Raw genomic sequence first — 23279 nt, forward strand, 5'->3', positions numbered from 1 at the left:
AGCAGCATCCTGCCTGGGATGCTGTGGACAACCCACACACTGCCTGTACAGCAGCATCCTGCCTGGGATGCTGTGGACTGTCCACACACAGCCTGTACAGCAGCATCCTGCCTGGGATGCTGTGGACAACCCACACACTGCCTGTACAGCAGCATCCTGCCTGGGATGCTGTGGACTGTCCACACACAGCCTATACAGCAGCATCCTGCCTGGGATGCTGTGGACAACCCACACACTGCCTGTACAGCAGCATCCTGCCTGGGATGCCGTGGACCACCCACACACTGCCTGTACAGCAGTATCCTGCCTGGGATGCTGTGGACCATCCACACACAGCCTATAAGGCAGTACCCAGGATCTGCCCTGCCTCACTCCACAGCAGGATAAGCCCTCTCAGAGGCTGACAAGGCCCTGCTCTGGATGATGTTACAAGACACAAACTGACTTAGCAAGAAGAGGTGTGTTGCTGACTACGTTAATCAAAGTACTAGGATCTGGAAATGCATCTGTGCTCCTTATGAGCAAGAATTAGCTGTGGGCGCCATCTCCAGAACACTGACAAACAGATGAATGTAAGTGACAGCAACAGATCTCTGTGACTCCACTGTGATGTGGAAACACCTGGCGTCTAATACCACTGTGGTCATGCACTACACTCAAGCCACAAGTGGAAAAAAACACAACACTTCACTGAGAAGTTAGTGAAAACTGAAGACTGTGCTTCCAAATTTAAGTTCTCAGCTTCAGTAAGATCTACTATGAGCAACAGATGCAGGATCTCAGCAGCTCTTCCTACTAGATCTCAAAGCCTTCATGGACAGGAACAATGCATGATCCCAAAGTGAAAACTTTGGATGGAAGAGTAAACAATCAGGCACTACCCCCGCAGGAAGTCTCTAGGAGTTTGTTGTGAAAGGCCCACCCCTCTAAAACTGCTGGCTGGCAATGGGTATACACCTATGTTGTTTAAAACACACACCAACAGTGTTCCTTTTCAAAGATTGCCAGTATGAGCATCTATGGGACCATGACAAAAAAAGACTCAGGACCCAAGAAGATGGCAACCGGGAAGCCAAGGGGGCAACCAGGTGGTGTAAAGGGGTGAGCTTACATCAAAGATCTCGAAGCCGGCGATGTCCAGGATCCCAATGAACGAAGCACCCTGCCTCTTGGTCTTGTCCAGAGCTTTGTTGATGCGAAGCACTAGCCAGCGAAACATCCTCTCATAGGTAGCCTTGGCCAAGGCCTCAATGGCAAAGTCAGCCTAGGGACAACATCCAGGGGCACAGAGGTAAGATACAAAGCCTGAAAGCCGCATGCCTCTGTCCCAGCGACCTCACCATGAGAAACAGGTGAGGAAGGTGGAGAAAGCCTCACACAGATTGTGGTGCTGATCAATGACAACAGCTGAAACATCTCCATGCCCGGCAGCAGTGTACCCAGATATTTTGCAAAGACCTTCATTAATACAACAAAGGCATAAAATATATACAGAAGTGGTAAGACCCCAAGACTTGCTTCAAAAAAATGCACGTGGGAAGAAGGGTGAAGACTGACCAAGACTGGCCGTCTGCTAAAGTAGCCTGATGACAGGCACAAAGGGGTCATTCCATCATTCTTTTGTTTTGCTTGTTTCAAACGCTTCATAATAAGAAGCCAGAATTGAAACTAAGTTAAAAGGAAAACAAGTCTGCAGGAGTAACAATCTTGGTGGGTGAGACAATACTGTTGCTGCTTCTCCTGGCTTTGGTGGATTTTCTTAAGTGTTTGTGTAGCATTTTCTAATGGGGGGGGGGGGTGAAGGTTTCTCCTTAATTATTATGGACAAGAACAGTTGGCAACAATTACACACAAAAGCTTTTGAAAACAATGTTCTTGTCTTTCCTACAATGGCCCTGTTTAAGAGTAGCCACAGGCTTACAGCTATCCCCTGGGATCCTTTAGGAGGAGCCTTGATGCCATCTTCCAAGTGTTGGTGCCATAAAATTCTATGATTAGAGCCATGGAGAAAGCCGACAGAAAAGGCAGAGATGCAGCCTGTGAGGGCACCAGGCCCAGGAATGACGAGCACATTTGCCTGGCAGAGACAGGAGCGCCCCTGCTTGTCTCTCAGCACATGTAGCAAGGCAGCAGGTGGCAAAGAAACAGCCACGTGGCCTGAGTTCCAAAGATGATGGGGTGGCTGCCAGAACCAGAAGCCACACCACAGAAACAGTAAGCCTCATCTTAAGCAGAGACAGGATGTGGCATTTTTCTGAACACCAAGCAGCCTACAGGTAGCACTTTCCAAATGTGGACCTGGGCAAGTCCCTCAGTCTCTAATGTTCTCAGGAGGGCCACCCTGATCTTAGCAGTGCTCAGGTCTGAAGAACAGGCCCTATTCAACTATCTTCACATAGTGGGCAGCCCAGATTGGACCTTGCAATACACAGCTGCAAGAACATCTTCCCAGGAAATGACAAAGTCATGTGACACAGAGACACAATAGCATACCTGCTCTTTAGTCTGTGCCTTCTGCACATAGTCTCTGCCCACCTTGATTCGTGGGGTGAGGATACCTCTGGTGAAATCGGTCACGTTGATCCCCAGGAGGTGAGACACCTTTTGAGCAGCTGATATTTTCAAAAAATAAGGAAAGGAGTGAGAAATGGTTTAATTAAATCCATGTGTAGTTTGCAAGCAAAGAAGAAAGGTGCAAAGGAGCAATTACAGTCACTGTGCAAAGGATCTAGGCACAGTGCAGGCCTATGGACATACTGTTTGGCCTCCAAACCAGTGCCAAAGTCAGCCTCTACCCAAAACTAGGGTACAGGCCCACCCAAGACACAGCAGTACAGAGTCCCAAAGAAGAACCCAGTATAAGCCACACAAGCCATGTTGAATATATTTAAGAGACTGTAAGAGAAGACCATGTTGAAAGACTCAGTAACTTAAACAGGAAACAGTAGTGGCTGATTGAGGTGAGTACATGGTATCACGTCCTGATCAGTTCAAGGGCAAGGCTAGAGTTACTTTGTCCCTTAGCAGGAACAGTGTTTAGTTTCAAACCAGGACAAGTGGTTTGACTTCAGAAACAAATGAGCAAGACTCAGGCAGGGAAGGAAGGTCCCCCAGCTTGCTAACACTTGCAGTGTTTTTTACATGTGTACAAATGATACAACCGGAGGGGAAAACAATGCACAGCTTTCAGCCCAGCTATGAGGACAGGTGACAGAACAGAGTACCATAAGCTCACAGCCAGCCTGAGGAATATGATGAAACCCAACTCAAGAAAATCCCCAAAACCTAAAAACAAAACCAGAGGGCTACACACCCACAAACACAGACAGAGTTTGGAATCTCTCTCTGATGACTTTCTCCTGAAAGTGCCCACAGCTCACAGGAAGGCCTGGTATTACCTGTGTTGTCGGGCATGGACGCCTGGTCAGTGTTCCGTTCTTTCTTGAAGACGATATTGCCAAGCTGAAGGACTCCTGAGATGACCCGCAGCAAGCCTTTGGTGTTTGGGAAAGATGGGTCAGAGTGAACAGAGGCTGGAGGAAGCCCTGGTTAAAGGTAGCCACTCTGCAAGGGATCCTTGGCTAAGCATGGTACTTTACTTCCTGAGGAGCCAGAACACCAGGCCTCATCTCATGGTGTGTGGAAGCTACCTGCCTTGGGGCCTCACCACCACTCAGGATAGCCTGTCTCTCCCAGGCCTCAGCTTGACAGCACTATTCAGACACAAAGTCTGACAACATATTCAACCTTCCAAAACCTACATGAAGGACACTTCTGGCCCAAGGTCCACTGTGGCCTGCTTTTATAAATAATGTTTTACTGGGACACAGTTGCACCCATCTGTTTAAAAAGTGTCTGCAACTGAACATAGATGCTCTGGCCTGCCAGCCCCTTCCACATCTTGTACAAAGAGCCAGAGCTCTTTGTCCTTTGCTTGTCTGTGTAACACCTGCGGTTTCACCAAGAGCAAACCCTGAGGCTCAAACCTACTCTTTAAAGACTTCCCTCTGCTACCCAGCACCAAAGTCAACAGAAAGTTATCCGTGGGCCCCACATCTGCTTCAAGGCCTCTAAGGGCAGGCTAGTCAGTCTCACCCCCTCGACCATAGGAGGCCCTGCCCTTACCCATCTGCTCATCCTCTGGGATGCCCATAATCCTCATGGCCTCCATTGTCTCCTGGAACATGTCCTTGTCCTGCTGCCCAGGGATGGTGACATGCCCATTGGATAGGAAGCGGTATTTGTTGTATGGCTCCAACAGAAGGTCAGCTGGGAAAAGAGGAAGAAAGGCACAGAAAGGTAAGGTATAAATGGCACAGGCACCAGGCAATACTGTGACCTCCAAGACTTGGCGTTGTGAACAGACTGAGACTGGACCACTCCCCTTTCTAATGACTCAGCACATGCAGCTAGTATTTATGCAACACAACCCAAGCTGAGACCACACTTCTGCCTGTGACATACCCAAAGACAGGGTATGCCCCACTTCTCTTCCTTAAACCAAATTATATCTGCAGACCCCAGTGGCATGCAGCCCCACCCCAGAGGGACCCTGACTTACTCTTCAGGTGTTCCCCTGCCCCAGACAACAGGTAATAGAAGATGTGGAAGGTCCGCTCCTCCTTGGCTTGGCGGATGGCCCGAGATTTCTCCAAAAGATCTTCAAGTACGTTAAAGAGCGACACACGCTAGAGGGAAGGCAACCCTCTACCGTACTCCCATCTCCATCAAAAAGAACTGAGTGTCACCAGGAAGGAAGGAAGGCACAAAACAGCAAAGCAGGGCAAAGCCAACTACCTTGCCTCCAGCCTTCAAACGAGCTGCTGGACTAATAGTGCAGCTCACACGCTGGCAGAGCCCTGTCTGCTTAAAGGGACCCTGCTGATGAGTGACAGCAGACTAGAGCACTCCAAAGGCCATAAGATGGCAGGCGCATGGGAGACAAAAACAACAGCCACCATATGGAACCACTCTAGGGCCCCATGAGTGATTGTTCAGTAGTTTCCTCCTAACCCAAGAATCTATCCTCTGAGCTCCATGTCACATTCCTAGCCGGTTCCTCCAGTCAGCTCTGGATATTGTCCCAATGTCACACAAGTGGTAACACAATGAGCCCAAGAAGGGAAGGTACTGAAACCAGGCAGCAGCCCATCCTGAGGGCTGCCACCTCCCCCAAGGCTCCATCTCTCATATTCAGTCAGCCACAAGGATACAAGTCTCAATGTTGGCACCCACGATGTAACCATTGACATCAAAGTTGATGCGAATGAATTTACCCTGAGGAGACAAATACAAGAGACAACTCTCAGAAATAGGAAACAAGGGGCCCCACTGGGCCCTGCCCCTGTACCCAGAAGGCTGAGGAAGGCCAAAAGTTCTGTATTTACAAGCTGAGCCAATATATAGGACATATAGGACAGAAGGCAGAGAGGAGAGGCCTGTAATGGGCAGAACTCCTTCGCACGTGACCTGACCCTGGGAATCAACTGGCCACTGGCATGGCAGGGCACCCTGGGTGCCAACAGACAACTCCTCACTTCCTCCCTGACTTTTCCCATCTTCTGTGAAAGAGGTTACAGCCATCATAACTGGGGGCATGGGGGGAGGGGGAAGCCCATGCTGACAGAAACTTGTACACCAACTGGAGGAGGAAGCAACAAAATCATCCTCCTTGTTTGGGGTGAAGCACCGTGTGGGAGGTCATGGTGTCAAAATATCTGCAGGTCACCTGTGTCCCAAGAGCCACGGCACCACCAGCCAGTACTCACGAATCGTGAAGAGTTGTCGTTCTTCACGGTCTTGGCATTCCCGAAAGCCTCCAGGATAGGGTTGGCCTGAAGCAGCTGCCGCTCCAGCTCACCCTGTAGAGAAACCGAGTCTCAGGAAAGCCAGGCAAAAGTATGGGCTGCTAAACCCAACATGCCAGGAACAGAGGTCTGCAGGGCCCCTGGGAGCTGCTGCTCTAGCCTCCTCCTTCCCCCTGGGCCTTTGGAAACAGATGGATCAGAAATCGACCTGTGAGAAAAATCAACAAGCTACCAGTTCTTGAAACTGACTCTAAGAGTGTCGAGAGTAAGATTGAGAGATAGCGTGACACGGGTCTGTCTCTGGGACAGTCACCCTGTGTACACTTTCCCTTTACATACAAGGAAAGGAGTCAGGTCCACAAAAGACACAAGTTATCCCACCCAGAGTGGAGTCAGCGGTACTGTCTCTATGGGCCCCTATCTCCAACCCTTCCACAACATCAGCTGGGGTCTCCCAGTGGGATCAGTAAGGCCCACTTTAGAGCCCTAGATATTTATCAGTAATTTTCACAAATCCTATTCCAACAAATTCTGGTGTGTGTTGGCTGTCAAAAGAAACCCTCATGAATCGCATCCCTGTGTGGTATAGTGCTTAGGAAGGCAGAGAGCTGCGCTCTTTCACAGACTCAGGATCGAGGCTAGGGAAGGAGGGATATTCTGCTCAAGGTCATCCAGCCACAGGTAAGCAAAACTGGTGGTCAAACTGAAATCTTCACCCCAACCACTGTCAGCCACTTCCACAGCCCCTGCTCTGCTACTGTCCTAACGGGGGAATGTGCCCTGCCAGGCCAGATCAACTCTACAAGCATCCAACAACCTCCTCAGCCAGCCAGCAACAGCCAAGACTGGCTGAGGACACTGGGCCCTATTCCTCGTAACAGTTAGATCCCTGGAGGGAAAGAGCATCACTCCCACCAGCAGGGTTGATGTTTATCAGAAGGGCTGGAGAGTGGCCAGGGCTTTACGGAAACAGCAGCCACCTGAGAGCGATGAAAGGCAACCTGACGGCAGTCCAGTAGATCTCCCAGGAGAGTTGGTGATAGCACACCTGCCTTTCAGCACGAGTGCTGCAGACATAACCTGTCTGCAGGGCACCAGCATTCCCGCACACCTACCACAGACACTACATGCAGCAGCAAGGTACTGGAGTCTGCCAGCGCCCAGAAGTGAACCAGGCTAAGCCTCCTCCCACCACCTCAGCCAAGGCTCCTCCCTTCTGTAGAAGCTTCCACAGCCCATTCAGGTGAGTGGAGGAGTCACTCTGCCTTACTCCTAAGAAGAGGGTCAGCAAGGCCAGGTCAAAGGGCAAGGATGGTTATGCCCTCAAAGACAATTCCACATGTGCACCTGGCACCAAGTCACCTTCCCAGAGGGTACCGGGCTCCCTCCCAAAAGCCTTGAGTGGGCCTGCTAGTCAGCCCACAGGCAACCCACTTAGCCCAACTTGGACAGGTGCTGCTCCCCACCCAGTGACACTTCTAACAAAGCAGATGCCAGGCTGCCAGGATGGCTGGCCCATTCCTGTTCCCTCAGACAGAGCCTCTGCCTGCCTGACTTGGAGGCAGAACTCAGGCTTCTGTCTGGACTCACACGCAGCTGCTGTTGGAAAGTGGGCTTGGTGGGTCAAGTGGGAGCAGATACAGAGCCCAGTCCAAGCGGCCGGCGGTGATGGCTAACCAACAGGGCTTGCTTTATGGACATCTAAGTAAGTGGGCACAGAAGAGACTGAATGAAATGTGCACAGTGTGAAATGATGTGCCGGTGTGTGATTCTGTTTGGAATTACTAGTTCAGTTTCTGAAAAGCTTCCCTGGGTGGTATTTCAGCAAGTGGACTCCAACTAGTACATTAAAAAGAGAGGGACAGGGTCACTCCTCAGACTACAGAAGCCCACTCTGCCCTTCCTCTTAAGTAACTTAAGCTCAACTCTAAAAACACACAGACCTAGTCAAGGCCACATGTCCTGTCTGATGGGCTTGGTTATCACAGGGTTTTGTTTATTTTTTATTGGGGGTGGGGGGGAGTCAGTCACTGCAGGTAAAAGAGTTCTCTCCCAGAGATGTCATGACAGGCCTATCGCACTGAGAAATTAGTTGGCCAAGTGTGGAAAATCACAACACAGCTTCAGGGACCATAAACAACTACACTGGTCAACGGCCTTGCTGTGACTGGACACCAGAGGCAGGCAGGCAATCACTCTAGCTGGAGGTGGAGCCAGGCACAGGGTACCCACCACATATTGTGTGTTCATAGCTTTCCTCCCACTATTTCCCTAAACCCCCCAATTATCAGTAAGCCTGAGGCTTTTCTTCCCAGGCATGAGACACATGGGCCCTTTGACTGCTCTCCAACTAGGGTCCTGTCTCCTGTCCTCCAGGGAAGAGACCCCAGTGTCACCCTCCTAAGAATTAGTCACATACCAAGCATTCAATAAATAGCTGGGAAATAGATTTTACTCCAAATTCAGAGACAGAAAAACCACAGCCAGAGACCTCCTAACCTCCCAGCTCTGTTTTTAAAATAGGCCTCCTATAAAGAATGGAAAATGGGGGGTGGGAGGAGAAGAAACTTTATTAGTTTCTAAATATAATTCCTGACACCCTGTGGAAAAAGTCTCAAGAAGCTTGGCATGTTGAGAGTTGTTTCTGGTCTGGTTCCAGAAGACGGTACAAGGATGTTGTGTGGCTGTACCCCAGCTATGCATGCAGAGACATACCCCAACTTCCTGGTGAACACAGTGCATAGGACACCAGTAAGGTGAAGCCAGTGAGGGCAGCAGAGTACCCCTGATGGCCTTGGGGGGGCGCATCACTGGTACTTAGATTTCTCAGGGCAGCCTAAGTGTATACGTAGGGATTCCTCAGCCATGCTCAACCCTAACCACTCTTTTCCCCAGGAAAACTCCAATCTGGGACCTCCCAGTATCTCTCCCAGCTTGTGTCAGGAGATGAGGGGCCAGCCATCTGTAACTGGTGTGGACCACAGAGTGGGCTTGTGGGACTCTGGGCAGGCAGGTGCATGCCCCACTGTGCCTGCACAGGGCACTACACAGGGCACACTGGAATTCAGGCAGGCCTGACGTCCTGAGAAAAGCCAGGTGATGAGGCCAACCAACCCCAGTCAGGAACTCCTGCGTCAGAGTGCACCAGAGGCCTGTGTGCATCACACCCAGCCCTCCTCCCGAGACAACCAGTGAGCCGAGCCTCTAAGAAAAGTTCTAGCTGCAGAAAGTGATGGTGTGTGAAGTGAAAAGCTGCTCAGAAGAATGTACAGAATCCAAGGACACACGATGGCAGAACACGCATTCTCGGTGCAGAACGTGCAGTAAAACGTGCATCTCACCTAGCCAGGACACTGCTGAGTTCCACCAAAATCCACCAAGGGAGGAGGGAAAAAAGGAAGTAAGATGACTTTCCAACTGTCCTTTCCCGGTAAGGGAAGACTGTCCACCCAGAGGCATTTATTCCCAAAACAAAACAAGGATACAGGGATTTGAAGGCAAGTCCTTCTGGCCTCCATTAACCTGAGAACCTTGTCTCGGACTATCCCTTCCAGCCTCTGAGGTGAGTGCATGCGGCAATTAGCTGCCACACCAAGCGTTCTGCTAAGTAAACCCTGGGGGGGGCCCAGTTTTCATAGCAACTTGAGAGTTTGAAGGCCAAGAATGGAATGGACCTGCTACCACCCAACCATTCCTGAGATCACTAAGCTGCTACCTAGGGAGGTAGGGTGGGCCTCTGCTCCATTCCCAAAAGCATTTAAAGTTGAGGCCTCCATTGAAAGCCCTCCTCCTTTACCAACCCCTGCCAAGGCCCAGCAGGGCACCAGGTACTCACCTGGTCCTTCTTGCTCTTGTGTGAGGATGCCACGTGTGCCAGGTACTGGATGACTTTCTTGGTGTTCTCTGTCTTGCCTGCTCCAGACTCACCCCTGCCAAGAGAGTTGAGGAAGTCCTCGGTAAGATGTGGCTATGTCCTCGGCTTCCATCCCTCTTGCCCTCCTTTCTACCACTCTGCCCTTCTGTGGGTACCCATGAGGGAGGCAACAGGAAGAAAGGGAAACAGCAAACCAAATGTGAAGCTCTGGAATCTTCTCAGTCTGCTTCCCATGGCCCACTAAAGGCCAACAAAAGTTGATTCATAACCACTGCCTACCCTGGTCACTTGGCAGCCTTCAGAGCCAAATGTTTTAAGACATCAGGGGGAGGCAGCTGTTGACCTGGGAGCCAAAGGCACTTCTATGTGTTCCCCTGAAACATCCCTGGGAGGTGGCTTTCTTATTAAGATGAACAATACCCAGTATCAGCCTAAACCAGATAAAGAAGGCCACCATTCCCAGCTGGAAGACATGTGCCATGCTGGGAGTACTGGAAAAGCCAGTTGGTGGCTCTTGCTGAAACTTGTGGTGGTCTTCTGCTGTCACCCACCCACAAGTACCACTCCTTTGAAAAAGGCTGACAAAAGCCTTAGTTGTGACACAAAAGCTTACTGGGGAGTACTGGGCAGAAGACTCACAGCCCTGAGTCCTGTCTCAGGGCAAGAGGAGGGGCCTGAACTGGGAATGAGCCTATCAACCCTCTTTCAACAGGATAAAAGTATTCTTTCCCCAAGAATAAGAGCAGGGATGAGTTCAATCCCCTGTACCACAAACAAAAATATCTGAGTGATAGATAAACAACACACACACACACACACACTTGTATACTCATAAACTCTCTCACGAGAGAGAGAGAGAGAGAGAGAGAGAGAGAGAGAGAGAGAGAGAGAGAGAGAGAGAGAGAGAGAGAGAGAAAACACTTACGTGCACAGAATGGACTGGTCTTCCCGGTCTGCAACAAAGAGGACATCAGGTTACCTTTGGCAGGAAGAAGAAACCTGCCCCTTCCCACCTCTGTGAAGAGTTGCCAAGACAAGGGACAGAGACCTAAATGCTGCTCTGAAGGGACCCTTCCAGGCCTCTAACCTGGGCTGACTATACATCCCTCAGGAGGAGCCTCTGTAGTGTCCAAGTCCCAGAAAGCTGCCTATCCCAAGTCCAGGCTGTACACAGACTGCCCATGAATATCAGAAGAAAACGCCCAGGCCAGGCCAAGCTCCCAACACTGTCCATAGTTAAGCAAGGAATACTGTTCAAGGAGTCAGAAATCAGAGCAGGCAGCATGACAAGACCTAGCTTGCAATAGGACAGTCCCAGTATGGGACACTGCCTCACAGAGACAATGAATAGCCTTCTCTGAGCCCCATGGACTCCTCCATGTTGTGGGGCAGCACGTATGTAGAGGACTCATGTGAACTTGCCTACATGGTGCTTGGCCCATGCAAGGCACGCAATGATGACAGGATAGGGGAGCCAGTGATGAATGACAGCCTCTGACGGTGTCTGTGACACCAGTGGCAGGAAAATCCAACAGCCACCCTAGCTTCATGAACCACTCAACAAGGAGTGATGTGAATGTTCCTCTTTGCATGTGGGGACAACTGTCCAATGCTCTGAAAGCTAAGCTGGGTGGTCACATTCCAGGACAATCTGCTGACCCAGGGTGGTGCTATTTGGTAACATCTGAACTACGATGAGGTCCTTGACTGTGGATCTCCACAGCACAAGGTATACTGGCAACTTACTCCCCCCTTTGTGGTTATTTTGATAAATGTAACACATAAAACAGACTTGGTGTTGAGCCTGTGAGCACAGTAAGCTCCTAAAGGGCCACTATCAGCAGTGATGGGGGGGGGAGGGGGGCAGGAGAACCAATCAGGGGGAACTGGTGGCTGCTGGTAGAACCAGCACTGCCAGACAGTAGATGCTAGCCATTCATGAAGGGCACTCCTGGCTCTCGCTCCGGCTCAGGGCCCCATGTGACAAGGTGCTGGAAGAATGACTCATGGCTTTCTGTGTGCGTGTGGCCTCAGGACATGGAATTAGCCATCCAACACCAGACTGACCAGGCAGATGACCTGCCCTCTGGCAGGTGAGCTTTCCAGCCAGCCCAATCTCAGCAGCATATAGGGCTGAGTATACACTGCCATACCCACTCTGTCAACTGGCTGAGCAGGAGGAAGACTGGACTCCAAGATAGGAAGCCGGAAAAGGAAGCCTCACACCCTACAAGGGCAGCAGCTGTCCATGCTCTCAGCTGCAGCCTTTATCCTATCTCAAGAAATGGCCACTGAGCCAGGGATTTGGAGGCCAAGGCAGATCTCCTGTGGACTAAAGGCCAGGGTGAACTATATAGTTGAGAAAAATCAAAAGATGAGAAAAAAGAAATTGCCTTGGCATGGGAGTCTGGGGGAGCACCACAGTTCCCACTCACACAAACTATCCCACTTCTGTGAGAACCACTCGTGAAGAAGGCAAGAAGCGGTTGCCCAACTTCCCCTGCCTTTCCAAAAAAATTTGTTCTTCAAGGCTGCTGGACAAGGAGTGACAGAGAACAGAGCCTCAATAAGACAGGCAGGGATACAGGAAAAAGCAGGAGGTGGCTGGGGCAGAGCTGCAAGAGAGCTAGCTATTTTCACCCCCTCCCTCCCCAGCAGCAGTGTGGCCCACGAGGCTGGAGCAAGCATTTCTGTCATCCCAGGCTCTACCCAGCCCCCCCCCCCCCCGCCCCAGTAGCTCCCTGTGGTCGGCCCCAGCCGCGGCTGCAGGCGGGCATGTTTAGTCACCGCTCCAGAGCAGGCAAGAATGTACCTGCGTGTGCTGGCGAAGCATGAGCAGAAAGGGCCTGGTGCTACCATAAAAGGAAACATTCTCCTTCAGAAGGAACTGTTTCCCAGGGCTGTCCGGGCCCAGTCCCTGGATGACTGGAATTCCTTTAACCGTGCAAGGAGGAGTCAGAGACTTTGCTACTGAACGGGAAGCGGGGTGGCCAACACACAGGCATACACACATGGACAAACATGCACAGAAACAGAGACATTTGGACAGCTGTGCTCAGTCCTATATGCACACAGAAGCACACTTGCATACACACAGGTGTGTGCCCTGGTGCACAAGAATGTGTGCACATACATGTAAGCAGGAACATATGAGTGCATGGAGCACACACTCAAGATACTTGTGTACAAACGGACCCACAGCACATGTACGCATCTATGTACGTACACACACACACACACACACACACACACACACACACACACACACACACACACACACACACACGAGGCCTGCATACACTCCAAAAGCTTAACCACCAGAGCCAGACTCACCCACCACCCCGGGCTCTCCCTCCTCTCCTTTCCTCTCCATTTCTGGAGGTTGTTTCTGTCATGAACAGCCCAAACACAAGTTTAAAGGAATCCAAATCTGCTGTGCCAGACTCTGCTGAGCCAGTGCTTTCACAAAAGAGCTGCCAAGAGGCCCCCTCCTCCCTTCAGATGAGGTCCCCAACACTCAACATGGTAGAGCCACCTGCTAGAGGGACTCACACCTACAACCCTTTCTGGATGCTTTTGGTCTACCTCCTGAGCTCCTGGTCAGGTAAGGCAGGAGATAGCTATCTGGCAATGTGACAGCCTGCTTTGCCTAGCTTTTCTCACAGCAGTTTGTTAGAGATGTGTTCCTGAGCTCAGAGTATCCCTTACAGATAATGGCATCAGTTCCCGGCAGGTGGTGGGCTCCTGGCCTGAGCCTGCCATCCCAGTGGCAGGGATTCTCCTTGACACTTGTGCCAGCAGCCTTGCCTCCCTCCCTCACACTGTCATCTCAGTGGCTGAGTACACTCAGAGGCCAACTACACGATCAGAGTTTATCTGAAATAATACCCTTTTGTCTTTCTTCTACCCTGGGACCTGGGGAGTTAACAGCCATCAGCATAACCATAGAAACACAGGCTCTGAACCACCCAGGACCCCACCTCAGAGGATGTGGGTTGAGGCAACTATGAGCCTCAGCCGTGGTTTCTAGAACTCTCTTGGCTGCAGCCTTTCCTCAGTCAGAATCTTCACAAAGCCCTGAGCAGAGGACAGTGGCTAGCAGAGGGCAGTCTGATCACCAGCGGCCATACACCCACAGCAGTGAGGAAGGAAGCCTCTAGCTGTGGCCCTGGAGCCCTCGGCCCTACCCTTGACCTCTGGGAATGAACAGGGTCTGCTCTGAAAACCTGCAGAGGTGAATAAAGTCCCACTGAGATTCTGTCCTTAACCACCCCACACTACATCTCCAAGCTCCCAAAAGAGCCTTCCAGAACCACAAGAAAGGCTCTGGTGAGTGAAACACTCAGCAGTCGGGCTCTTCCCATCCCTGACTTGACTTTAACCCAGAAGCTGAGTCCACGGAATGAGGTCACAGAGCTGATGTGGCCATCCTGAGCAGACAGGTTTCTAGCTAACTCAGGAGAATGCCTGAGGCCTGGCTGCAGGTGTTTTACCCCAGGCATTTAGATTCCTACACATATGGGGGGTGGGGGGATATGCTATGGCTCACTTCCTCTGTGAGAGGAGCTATGGCTGATTCTTGTCCATAAAAGGCCGTGAGGCTTGAGACTACTAGCACAGTGGTGACATCAGCCAGACAGGAAGTACAGGAGGAAGGGTGCAGGCTGCTACTAGAAGTGACTCATGGCCAGGCTCAGAGTGTACCTCCTCCCAGGAGGAACTGACATAAGGCCACAGCTGGGTGAGTGCCCTACCAAGGAACCCCCATCCCCAGGTAACTGGGTTCTCTGGGGCTGAGAAGCAGATATGGTCAAGGGAGGCCAACAGTGGAAGGCAACAGAGTAAGTAGGCAATGTGCCTTCCTGAGTCGGGACCATGACAAGCAGCCCCCCTCCAAATGTGCTCTGGGGAAATCACACAGTAGACCTGAGAGTGGCTGACTGTGTGCAGACTGTGTGGGCTAGGTGACTTCTGCACTGGGTCACCCTGGGAAGACGCTGAAACTCCAGAGTCATGTCTCTGGATACCACCTGGTGTCAGGAAGTCAAATCGCAAAGGACTATGCAAAGCATATAAAATGCATATCAAAAGTAGGAAGGCCTTGGTGTGGCCTGGAGATAAGGTCTCAGATCCTGAGGAACCTGGCGATTTGACTCAAGCAGGCCTTTTTTCCAGTAAAAGCACCTACAGAGGCCAGAGCCATGCATGATGAAAGCGAGCTTTTGAACAGTTCTGATGCTTTCTTCCCACCCACCCCAAGCACAGCCTGGATGACACACACTTGGGAAGCAGACAGAAAGGTGAGAATAAAGGGTGCAAAAACCACCTCCACTTCCTACTTATTAGCAGAAGTTGCAGACAGGCTGAACAGAGGTCTTCAGAAGTCTCTGGCAGGCAGCCCTTTAAGAAGGAAGCCCCTTGCCAGGGGCCCTTAAGCACACCACTGGAGTCCAGGCCGCACAGGTAGTTGCTCACTCAGCAGCAGTCCCTGCTAGAAACAGATGGACTTGTCTCCGTGTCTGTGCTCCTCAGGGAGACCTGGTCCAAGAAGTCTGGCCCCAGGTGCAAAGGGCAGGAGTTAGGCAGCCCTCCCTGTCAGGCCCAGGATGACTGGAACAAAGCTCCAGGGATGACTCGACCTTCACTGTGCTAAGAGAGAGTGAGACCCCCAAACAAGCCTTCTCTTGGCCAGATGCACCAACAAAACTCGGGTGCACAAGGCTGAGGGAAATGTTCTGGACTGAGCTCACCTGCCACAGGCGGCTCCAACAGGCTTCTCTGGCTGGAAATCCAAAACCACCTGAGTGCCCACTGCCCCATGGCAAATGCCTTCAGGAAGCACCCTAGCCAACTCTGCCTTGCTCAGTGGAAAGGGGGGCCTTGTTGGATCCTGGACAGAGAGTGAGGCGCCATGGGTAACAAACAGTTCTGCAGAGCTGTGCTCTTGGGGAAGGAGCAAAAGGAGAACAGGACAGAAACAAAGACAGACAGATGGGAGACAGACAGACACAATCAGGCAAGGCTCAGAGGTAACTGATGCCCAAAGCACAAGCACTCAATCAACTACCCCAGGACAAGCTGGGAACACCAGTGAGAAGAGTGGCAGTGTGTGGGGTGGGCTTCAAGATGCCCAGATCTCTAGTAGCCTTGCCAGTCTAGTAAGGGGTATGCTGCAGGCTGCCAGGAAGAGCATGCCACAGGAGCACAGCTGCACACCCTCTCCTTTCTGCTTGGGCCTTGGCACTACTGTATTTCCAGACCAGCTGCAGGTGTACAGACAAGACTATGCATGAGCAGGGGTAACTCCCCTAAGCTATACTGCCTGGATGCTAAAAACATCTTAGGTCCTTGGAAGTCAACCCTGAGCTGATACCGTGGGGTCAAGACTACAGGAACTTCCTGTGTACAGGCTGCCCACTTGTTCATCTCTCACTGGCTTCAGAGAATTATTTTTGTTTTCATCTGATAGCTTCGCTCCAGAAAGCCAGTGGGGAAGGAAAAGTGTCTGTCTTCTCTGATCACAGCACTGTCTAGTCCTAGCACACCAGGCCACAGTGCCACTGCAGTCTCTGCCAACACTTGGGAGAGCAGGACACACGCTGGTACAACAATGCTGACGGCAAGCAAACATGGGCTGCCCACTGGATCTTACAGGTGGATCTTTTTAAGGTGGGTTTGCCTGTATATGTATCTATGTGCCTGGTGCCCTCTGAAGCCAAAGAGGGCATTAAACCCCCTACAACCGGAGTTACTGACCATCTGTGAGCCACCATGTAGATGCTGGGGACTCAACCCTGTCCCTCTGGAAGAGCAGCCATTGCCCTTAACCACTGAACCATCTCTATATATATTTACCTTTTTTGAGGGGTTAAAGGTGGATGGACTCACAAAATCATGGGGTCAAGTTTCCAAGTATTCTCAAAGTATAGCTTTGTTGGCCCAGGTCAAAGCTTGGAGGGAGGGGGGAACACCACTGTTGAGTTAGATGGAAACCATAAAGCTGAGTTGTGAGAAAGGATTGTTCACTGGGCTAGGGATTCAGCTCATCAGAGTCACTAGGTCATGAACTGGGCTCAGTCTCTAGCACATGAAAAGAAAAGAAACCAACCAAAGGACCTACATAACATACACTCCTCTTTAAAAAGAAAAAACAATGAAACTGATGAGACTATAATAAGGTAGTTCACTCCAGGAGCAGACCTGCCATCAAGGGAGCAAGCAGCATGGAGCAGCCTCCTAGCTCCAGAACTGTGGTGGAAGTAGGTGGGAGGCTTGTGTGCCTCAGTGTCTCTACTGGCCCACCAGCAATAGAGATACACATGATTGGGGACACACAAACACACACCTGGAACAAAGTGGCATTCTCCTAGAAGACCCACAGAGGCCATTACTACTGCAAGGCTGAAGCCCCTCTGGAGATACAGTGAAGTTAGTCTACGCCTGTGGCTCTGAGACTAAGAAGCACCTGGGGAAAGTACCTGCTCATTTGCCAGTAGTAAACAGGCTGGAGGGGGTGTCAGGACTGGGCACTGGGAGGGTCCCATAGAGGCTATGTATTCAGTCTCCTACTGCCCCTTCTCCAGGTACCTGCAGCACAGGCCAACACTGCCCTACAGCCACTCCTGAAACTCTTTAGCCTGGTCATGTTAGTTGCATCAAGTTGAGAGGCAGAGAAAAACAAAGACTCTACCATGGTATATTGTTGTGTGTGCCATACACAGCCAAGCTGGCCAATTAGCAAGTGAAAAAGCGAAAGTCCTACTCTATCTGATCCTAACTCCATATTCTTCCCAGGGACAGCTCTCAAGCCCTGATCATAAGGCTTCACACTACAGCTATAGCTGAGGGGCCCAGCAGACCCTTGGCTGTAGCCTACAAAGTGCTAACTGGTTTTCTAACCCCATGCCTACTCCAGCAGCCCTCAAAGTTCCAGGGCACACTGCCTCCTTGTGGGATGCTCACTGATCTCAAGGAGCTGGAGCATCTGGTACTTCTGGGTATCATTCAGCAATCCTCTAGGCAGGACCTGTGTCTGCATAGGTAAACAGTCTACAGTGCACAGCACATAGGAAGCATGAGGCTAGCCCTAGCAAGGACCACATCACACAGACATAGGGCATGCCCTCCTCAGGGAAGCCACACTGCCTCCTAAAGCACACCGTGGGGCACAGGGCTGGCTCCACACCTCCCCATCAGACAGTGAGGTCTTTGTGTGAGAAGGCTGGTCAGGATCAGGCCTCCTGGCCTGCACATTCCTGCTTAAGTGGAGCCATCACATCTGTGGCTTCCCTGCTGCTCCAGTTCCAACTTCCACTCAAGACCCAAAATACTCTCCAAGCCTAACAAGCTGAGGACTTTTCCTGAAGAAGACCCTGGAACCAGCTGGTCCCCACTTGGGAAGAATTCCTTCCAGGACTAGCCAGAAAAGAAGAGGGGCAATAGTAGCCATGACTTCCTGTTCAGAAACTCAAGAGACCTAGTTCCCATGGATGCATCTGAACCCATCCCTTCCCCTGTGAGCCGGGAGACCACAGTAATCAACCACTTGCAGGGCAGCTTCCACAGAGAAGCCAAGCAGGGGTGGAGAGGAGGGTAGCACAGTGCAGGGGGCAGGCCTGCAATGCAAGCCCTGAGAGTAAGCCAGACCTGGCTCTGAGCTAATAAGCATAGCTTCTTTTCTACCTGCATTTAGACAACTGAGCTCAAGGCGAATTCTCTCACTGACCAGATGAATACTCACTCTAACCAATAAGGGCCCCAGAGAAGGCCCTTTCCCCAGTCCCAAGGGTCTGCTGCCTGACCCCAACATGCAGTCCCTGTGCCTGCCCTGGGATGCACCTGCACCCTACAAGCTGGGGGCAACAACACAAGTTCATGCTCTCACCTGGTTCCTAAAGCTGAAATGCTTCTTAATAACCAAGATGGCAAAAATAAAACAATGGAGAGCCCGAGTTAGAGTGGTAAGATGACCGTGCAAACACAACTTTAATTAAGCCCAAAGCTGGAGATTAAAACAACAAACAAAGCTGTGCAGGCACGTCTGGGCTGCACCATAACCACTTATTAACACAGGCAGGCCAAGGTTCCCATGGTCTCTAACTCCACAGTGCCATACCAGCCTCTGCAGCCACAACTTCCTTGAACTCCAAAGATACCTGACACCTGTTGACACTGCACTGGCACCAGGTATCAACAGCAGCAGCAGCAGCAGCTTGCCTTGTTATGCAGCCCTGGGTCTGTCAGCAACATGTCTTTTCTACCCATCTGGACTGCCAGGGCCTTCAGGAACAGGATAACCCTTTTGGTATCCTGGACATTTTCTATCACCTGTTTGTGGGGCCTAAGCCAGACACCATACACTCCAATGCCATATCCTGTGCCCATGGCAGACAATACTAATCTATTCCAGAATTCTTTGAGATTGCGTTTCAAACCCTTGACAGTACAGGGTCCAGACAACCGCTGATTAACCAGAATTAACAGCCAAAGTAAAATATATATGTAAAACTTAGTCTAGGGATTTTCAACTGGGGACACTCTTGTCCCATCAGGCAACATCTAATGGGAGTGGCTGAGGATTTCTCTGTCACAACCAGAGAGAATGAAAAGAGGCCAGGGTACTACTGTGCATCCTACAGTATCCCAAATGTCATATTTGAGAAAGCCTGGTTTAATCTGACAAATAGGTAAAGTAGTTTACAATCTACCATCCAAACCAGGATAAAACTGAAAGAGCCACAGGCAGTGACCAAGACTATATAGGCAAACCACAGCACCAAAGGGTTTGAAAACAAGGAAGGGCCCCAGGAGGGGTCAAAAAGCTTGTCTCATAAAAGTCCTCAGACAAAGCCACCAACTACCCTATTTGGCAGAATAAATGCTAGTATGTCATAAGCCACAGCCAACTTAGGAAGGAAATTTTTTGTCTAGTTCTTGGGGGAGGAGAGGCAGAAGAGGAACCATCTGGCCATACCTTTTAAGATATGGGGGACAGCAAGCCTTCACCCCAAAACAGAGATTAAGAGGCTCCAACAGCCTGAAGACCAAAGCTCCACCTACAATACCTGACTTAGGGTATGAATCCAGGGTCCCTTTTGGAAACACTCTCTACTAGTGACCCATGGTGTCTGTCACAGGCAGGGTTGTGTGAATAACTTCTTTCACACCCCAAGAACAAGAAGACAACTACTACTAAAGGCTTTGTGGACTCACTGTGTACAACAAGGAACTTTTCAACAGCTTAGAATGCACTTAGTAGGTCTACCTGGGGGCTAAAGAGTTCTGGCAATCTCAAAGCAAAACAGAAAGCAAAGTGGGGGCCTCTCAGGCTGAGGGTGACCCCAGCAACTACACAGACCATTCCTGGAGAAGCACTGGGCTTGGAGGTCTCCACATTGACAACCAATCCCTCCCCCTGGTCTTGTTCTAATGGTCCAGGCCAGCTCTTTCCCTGATGAGGCTGCTCTGCTATGGACAAGACACATCACTTTATCTCTTTCTCTTAATCATTTCCAATCTATGTGACCTTCAGAAATCCTTCCTCAAACTTTCTCCTTTCGAAAAAATGAAATCTGGTTAACTCTCTTGGGAAAGAGCCCACAGGTTATGTGATGAGAGTCGGAGAGCCCAGCTCCAATGACTAGCTGCTGGAGCCACTCTCCATTACTCGCCCATGATTGCCTAGAAGGGGGCAGCTGAAACCCTGGTAAAGAATGAGAACACGCCCTGCTCAGGAAGACCCCAATGCACTTCTCACACTGCGCTGCTGGAGAGCCAAGGGAAAGTGACTCATAACCTAGAGACAGAAACTCAGACTCCTATGGAATCTCACAAAATGTTCTCCCACCAGACTGCTCTCATTAGCACTTTCAAACAGACATCCACTTTAAAACCAAAGGGCTGGCTTTCCACAAGGAATCCTGATAGATGTGAACGAAAGCCAAAGGCTAGGCCAAACTTGCACTTCCTGCCTAATTAATAATCTGACTGAGAAATATCTTGTACACAGAACTGGGGGCAGAGTGAAGGGTGCACACTGCCATTTAAACCATTTAAGCAAAGCTAATATGAGGGGCATCACCACTGCTGCCCAGATGGACTGCAACATTTAAAAAAAAGAGAATGCAAAAGAAACCACTACCAAAACAAGCTGGCCCTTCTCTTTGGGAGTCGAGCCTGAGTTTGGACTGCATAGGCCTGGGACTTGGCAACATTCTAAGTATATAAGGGCAGTATGGGCCTGGTCCACACTAAGGAGAGAAAATAAAAGTTTAAAATGCCCGAATCCAACAAAGCATTGCCTGGGTCTGATGTAAAGCTGGTGTGAGTCTTCTCCCTGGGGAACAGAGGGCTCCAGAGAGTAGCAGTGCCTTGCCACTGTGTGCAAGCATTGTGTGCAACCATTGTGTGCAGGTGGAGCAAGTGTAGAGTTCTGAAGCAGAAAGACCTGCCTGCCAGAGAAATGCATGGAGCTCCCAGAGTTGGCAGGGGTAGCAGAGGGAGGGGAGGGTATGAAGGTTCTTCATGTGTCTAACTCTAACCAGTCTTGAAAAGTGGTCAGCTGGCAGGCAGAGGCTCTGACAGAACAGAATTTAAGAGGCCAAGAGTACGAAGAGTTACAAAGCCGAACCTAAGGCTAGAGCTGTGAAGGTAAGAAGAAAACAGAACCAGAACAATAACAGAAAGAACACCTACAAAGTGGGTGAAACCAAGCATGGAGAAGCACAAGATGGGAGGCTTCTGAGTTCAAGACCATCCTGGGCTACATAATGAAGGGCTGTCTCAAAACCCAAAGAACAAAAACAAAAATACAAGCGTTGACTGGGTTGTGAAAGGTGGTGAGGACAGGAAAGTGTGTGACAAGTGTGTAGCTTCTAGTAGCCACATGTGAAGACAGACAAACTGCTTGGTAGTGATCAGGGACAGTACCAGTGTATAGCCAGGCACTGGTGGCAGAAAACACTCTAGTGGCTGAATGAAAGGCCCAGGGCTGAGGATGAACCTAAAAGGAGCACCCACAGGCAGGAGCAAGAGAACCATGGAGACAGCCAAGTAGATGGGGAAGGAGGGAGTCTAAGGAAGCAGAGGGACACCTGAAGGAAAGGCAGGGATTGGGAGACTACCTCATACCAGGGAGAGGGGAAGAAGGTAGGAACTCAGAAGTATGGAGGTAATGGGTGACCTGCCAGTCAGTCCAGCCAGGGTGTGGTCAGGAGGAGAAAGAATTAGTGAGCATCCACCCAAAGCCCTTTACTGTGACACAACAGAGAACACAGGCAAGTGGAGAGTTACAACCACCAGGTGAGACTTCGAGTGCACTCCAGCATATTACCAACTGTGTGCGAAGAACCACACAAGGGGAAAAGAGGGAGAAAATGAGGAACTGATAGAAAGACCTAGAACAGAAGCAAAAACTGATATGGGCAACTCTTAGAAGGATGGGTACGTTAGAAACAAATCAGGAAGTGGTCTTGAAAGTTTCTAGAACAGTCTATCAACATATAAACTTGTCCTTTATATAGCCATTGGCCCTGGCTCTTATATGATGATACAACAAGCTTCTATGATGTACTGCCCCATCACCAGCCACTAGAGGAATGGGACAGTAAATGTGGATCAGCTCTAGGTGTCCTGACACCACAGGTAGGGATGAAACCCCTAGAAAGGCCAGGCGATGGCCTTAGTGCCCCAAAACACTCACCCTGCATCATGCTCCTGTAGGCAGTATCTGTGATGGCGTAGATGTGGGGTGGCATCTCATGCCTCTTCTTGCCCTTGTACATGTCCACAATCTCCTCTGAGTAGATGGGCAGGTTCTTATAAGGGTTGATGACCACACAGAACAGGCCTGAATAGGTCTACAGAAAGCAACAGGAGGCAATGGGTTAGCAAGTTTGAGTGTCCCATTCCCAAGGCCACAACTCAGCCTAGAGAGAAAGTGCTCTCTGGTGCTCCCGCTCCTGCTGGCGTACTAACACACAGGTGGCTGCTGGCTTTGTATGCTGACAAGTGTGCATCAGACAAGGTCCATATAAAAACATACAGGAGTCCAGTTACAAAACTCAGATTCCACTAGGTGGTGGTGGCGCACACCTTTAATCCCCCAGCACTTGGAAGGCAGAGGCAGGCCAATCTCTGAGTTTGGACAGGCCCCATTCTACAGAGTGAGTTCCAGGAGAGGAAGGGCTATGTGGAGAAACACTGTCTTGAAAAACAAAAAGCAAAACAAAAAACCCAGATTCTAGGACAATAAGAGATGTGTCTATCATTGTGAGAGATGCACAAAGATAAAGGATTCAACTGTATCTCAGGAAACTGCAAAAAAGCACAAGTTATTCTATACCGACACAGGCGCTCCAGCCTTCTAACACTGGGAAAGCTCACCCTAGGTCCTCAATGGCTAAATTAGCTCATGCCATGTATGCCTGTGCAAATCCTTCAAAAACATAAAGGCCACTTTTGGATCCTCTGAAAGCCTTCTCCAGGGGCAGAAATTCAAATTGTCAAGACCCTTAATGCCAGACACCTACAACATGCCCAATGTTCCAGGTCTGCTTTGACCTTTAAAAACAAAGCCCTGGAGTAGATACCCTGAGTTC

At 50.4% G+C, this 23279-nt stretch overlaps 1 protein-coding gene across 2 annotated transcripts in view; it reads right to left on the reverse strand.

Moving 5' to 3' along the window:
- The window catches only part of Myh9 (myosin heavy chain 9), an 85241-nt gene that overhangs the window by 27913 nt on the left and 34049 nt on the right, over positions 1-23279 (reverse strand). For both annotated transcript variants that reach the window (XM_027403916.1, XM_027403917.2), the window contains 10 exons: positions 22382-22538; positions 10607-10634; positions 9643-9736; positions 5769-5861; positions 5214-5277; positions 4562-4660; positions 4126-4269; positions 3399-3494; positions 2494-2612; positions 1112-1264 (listed from right to left, as the gene is read on the reverse strand). In XM_027403916.1, coding sequence (XP_027259717.1) covers positions 1112-1264; positions 2494-2612; positions 3399-3494; positions 4126-4269; positions 4562-4660; positions 5214-5277; positions 5769-5861; positions 9643-9736; positions 10607-10634; positions 22382-22538 — 1047 coding nt within the window. The remainder of the gene's footprint in view (positions 1-1111; positions 1265-2493; positions 2613-3398; positions 3495-4125; positions 4270-4561; positions 4661-5213; positions 5278-5768; positions 5862-9642; positions 9737-10606; positions 10635-22381; positions 22539-23279) is intronic.

The sequence above is a fragment of the Cricetulus griseus genome, chromosome 2 (genome assembly GCF_003668045.3).
Source record: "Cricetulus griseus strain 17A/GY chromosome 2, alternate assembly CriGri-PICRH-1.0, whole genome shotgun sequence".
Taxonomy (NCBI): Eukaryota; Metazoa; Chordata; class Mammalia; order Rodentia; family Cricetidae; genus Cricetulus; species Cricetulus griseus.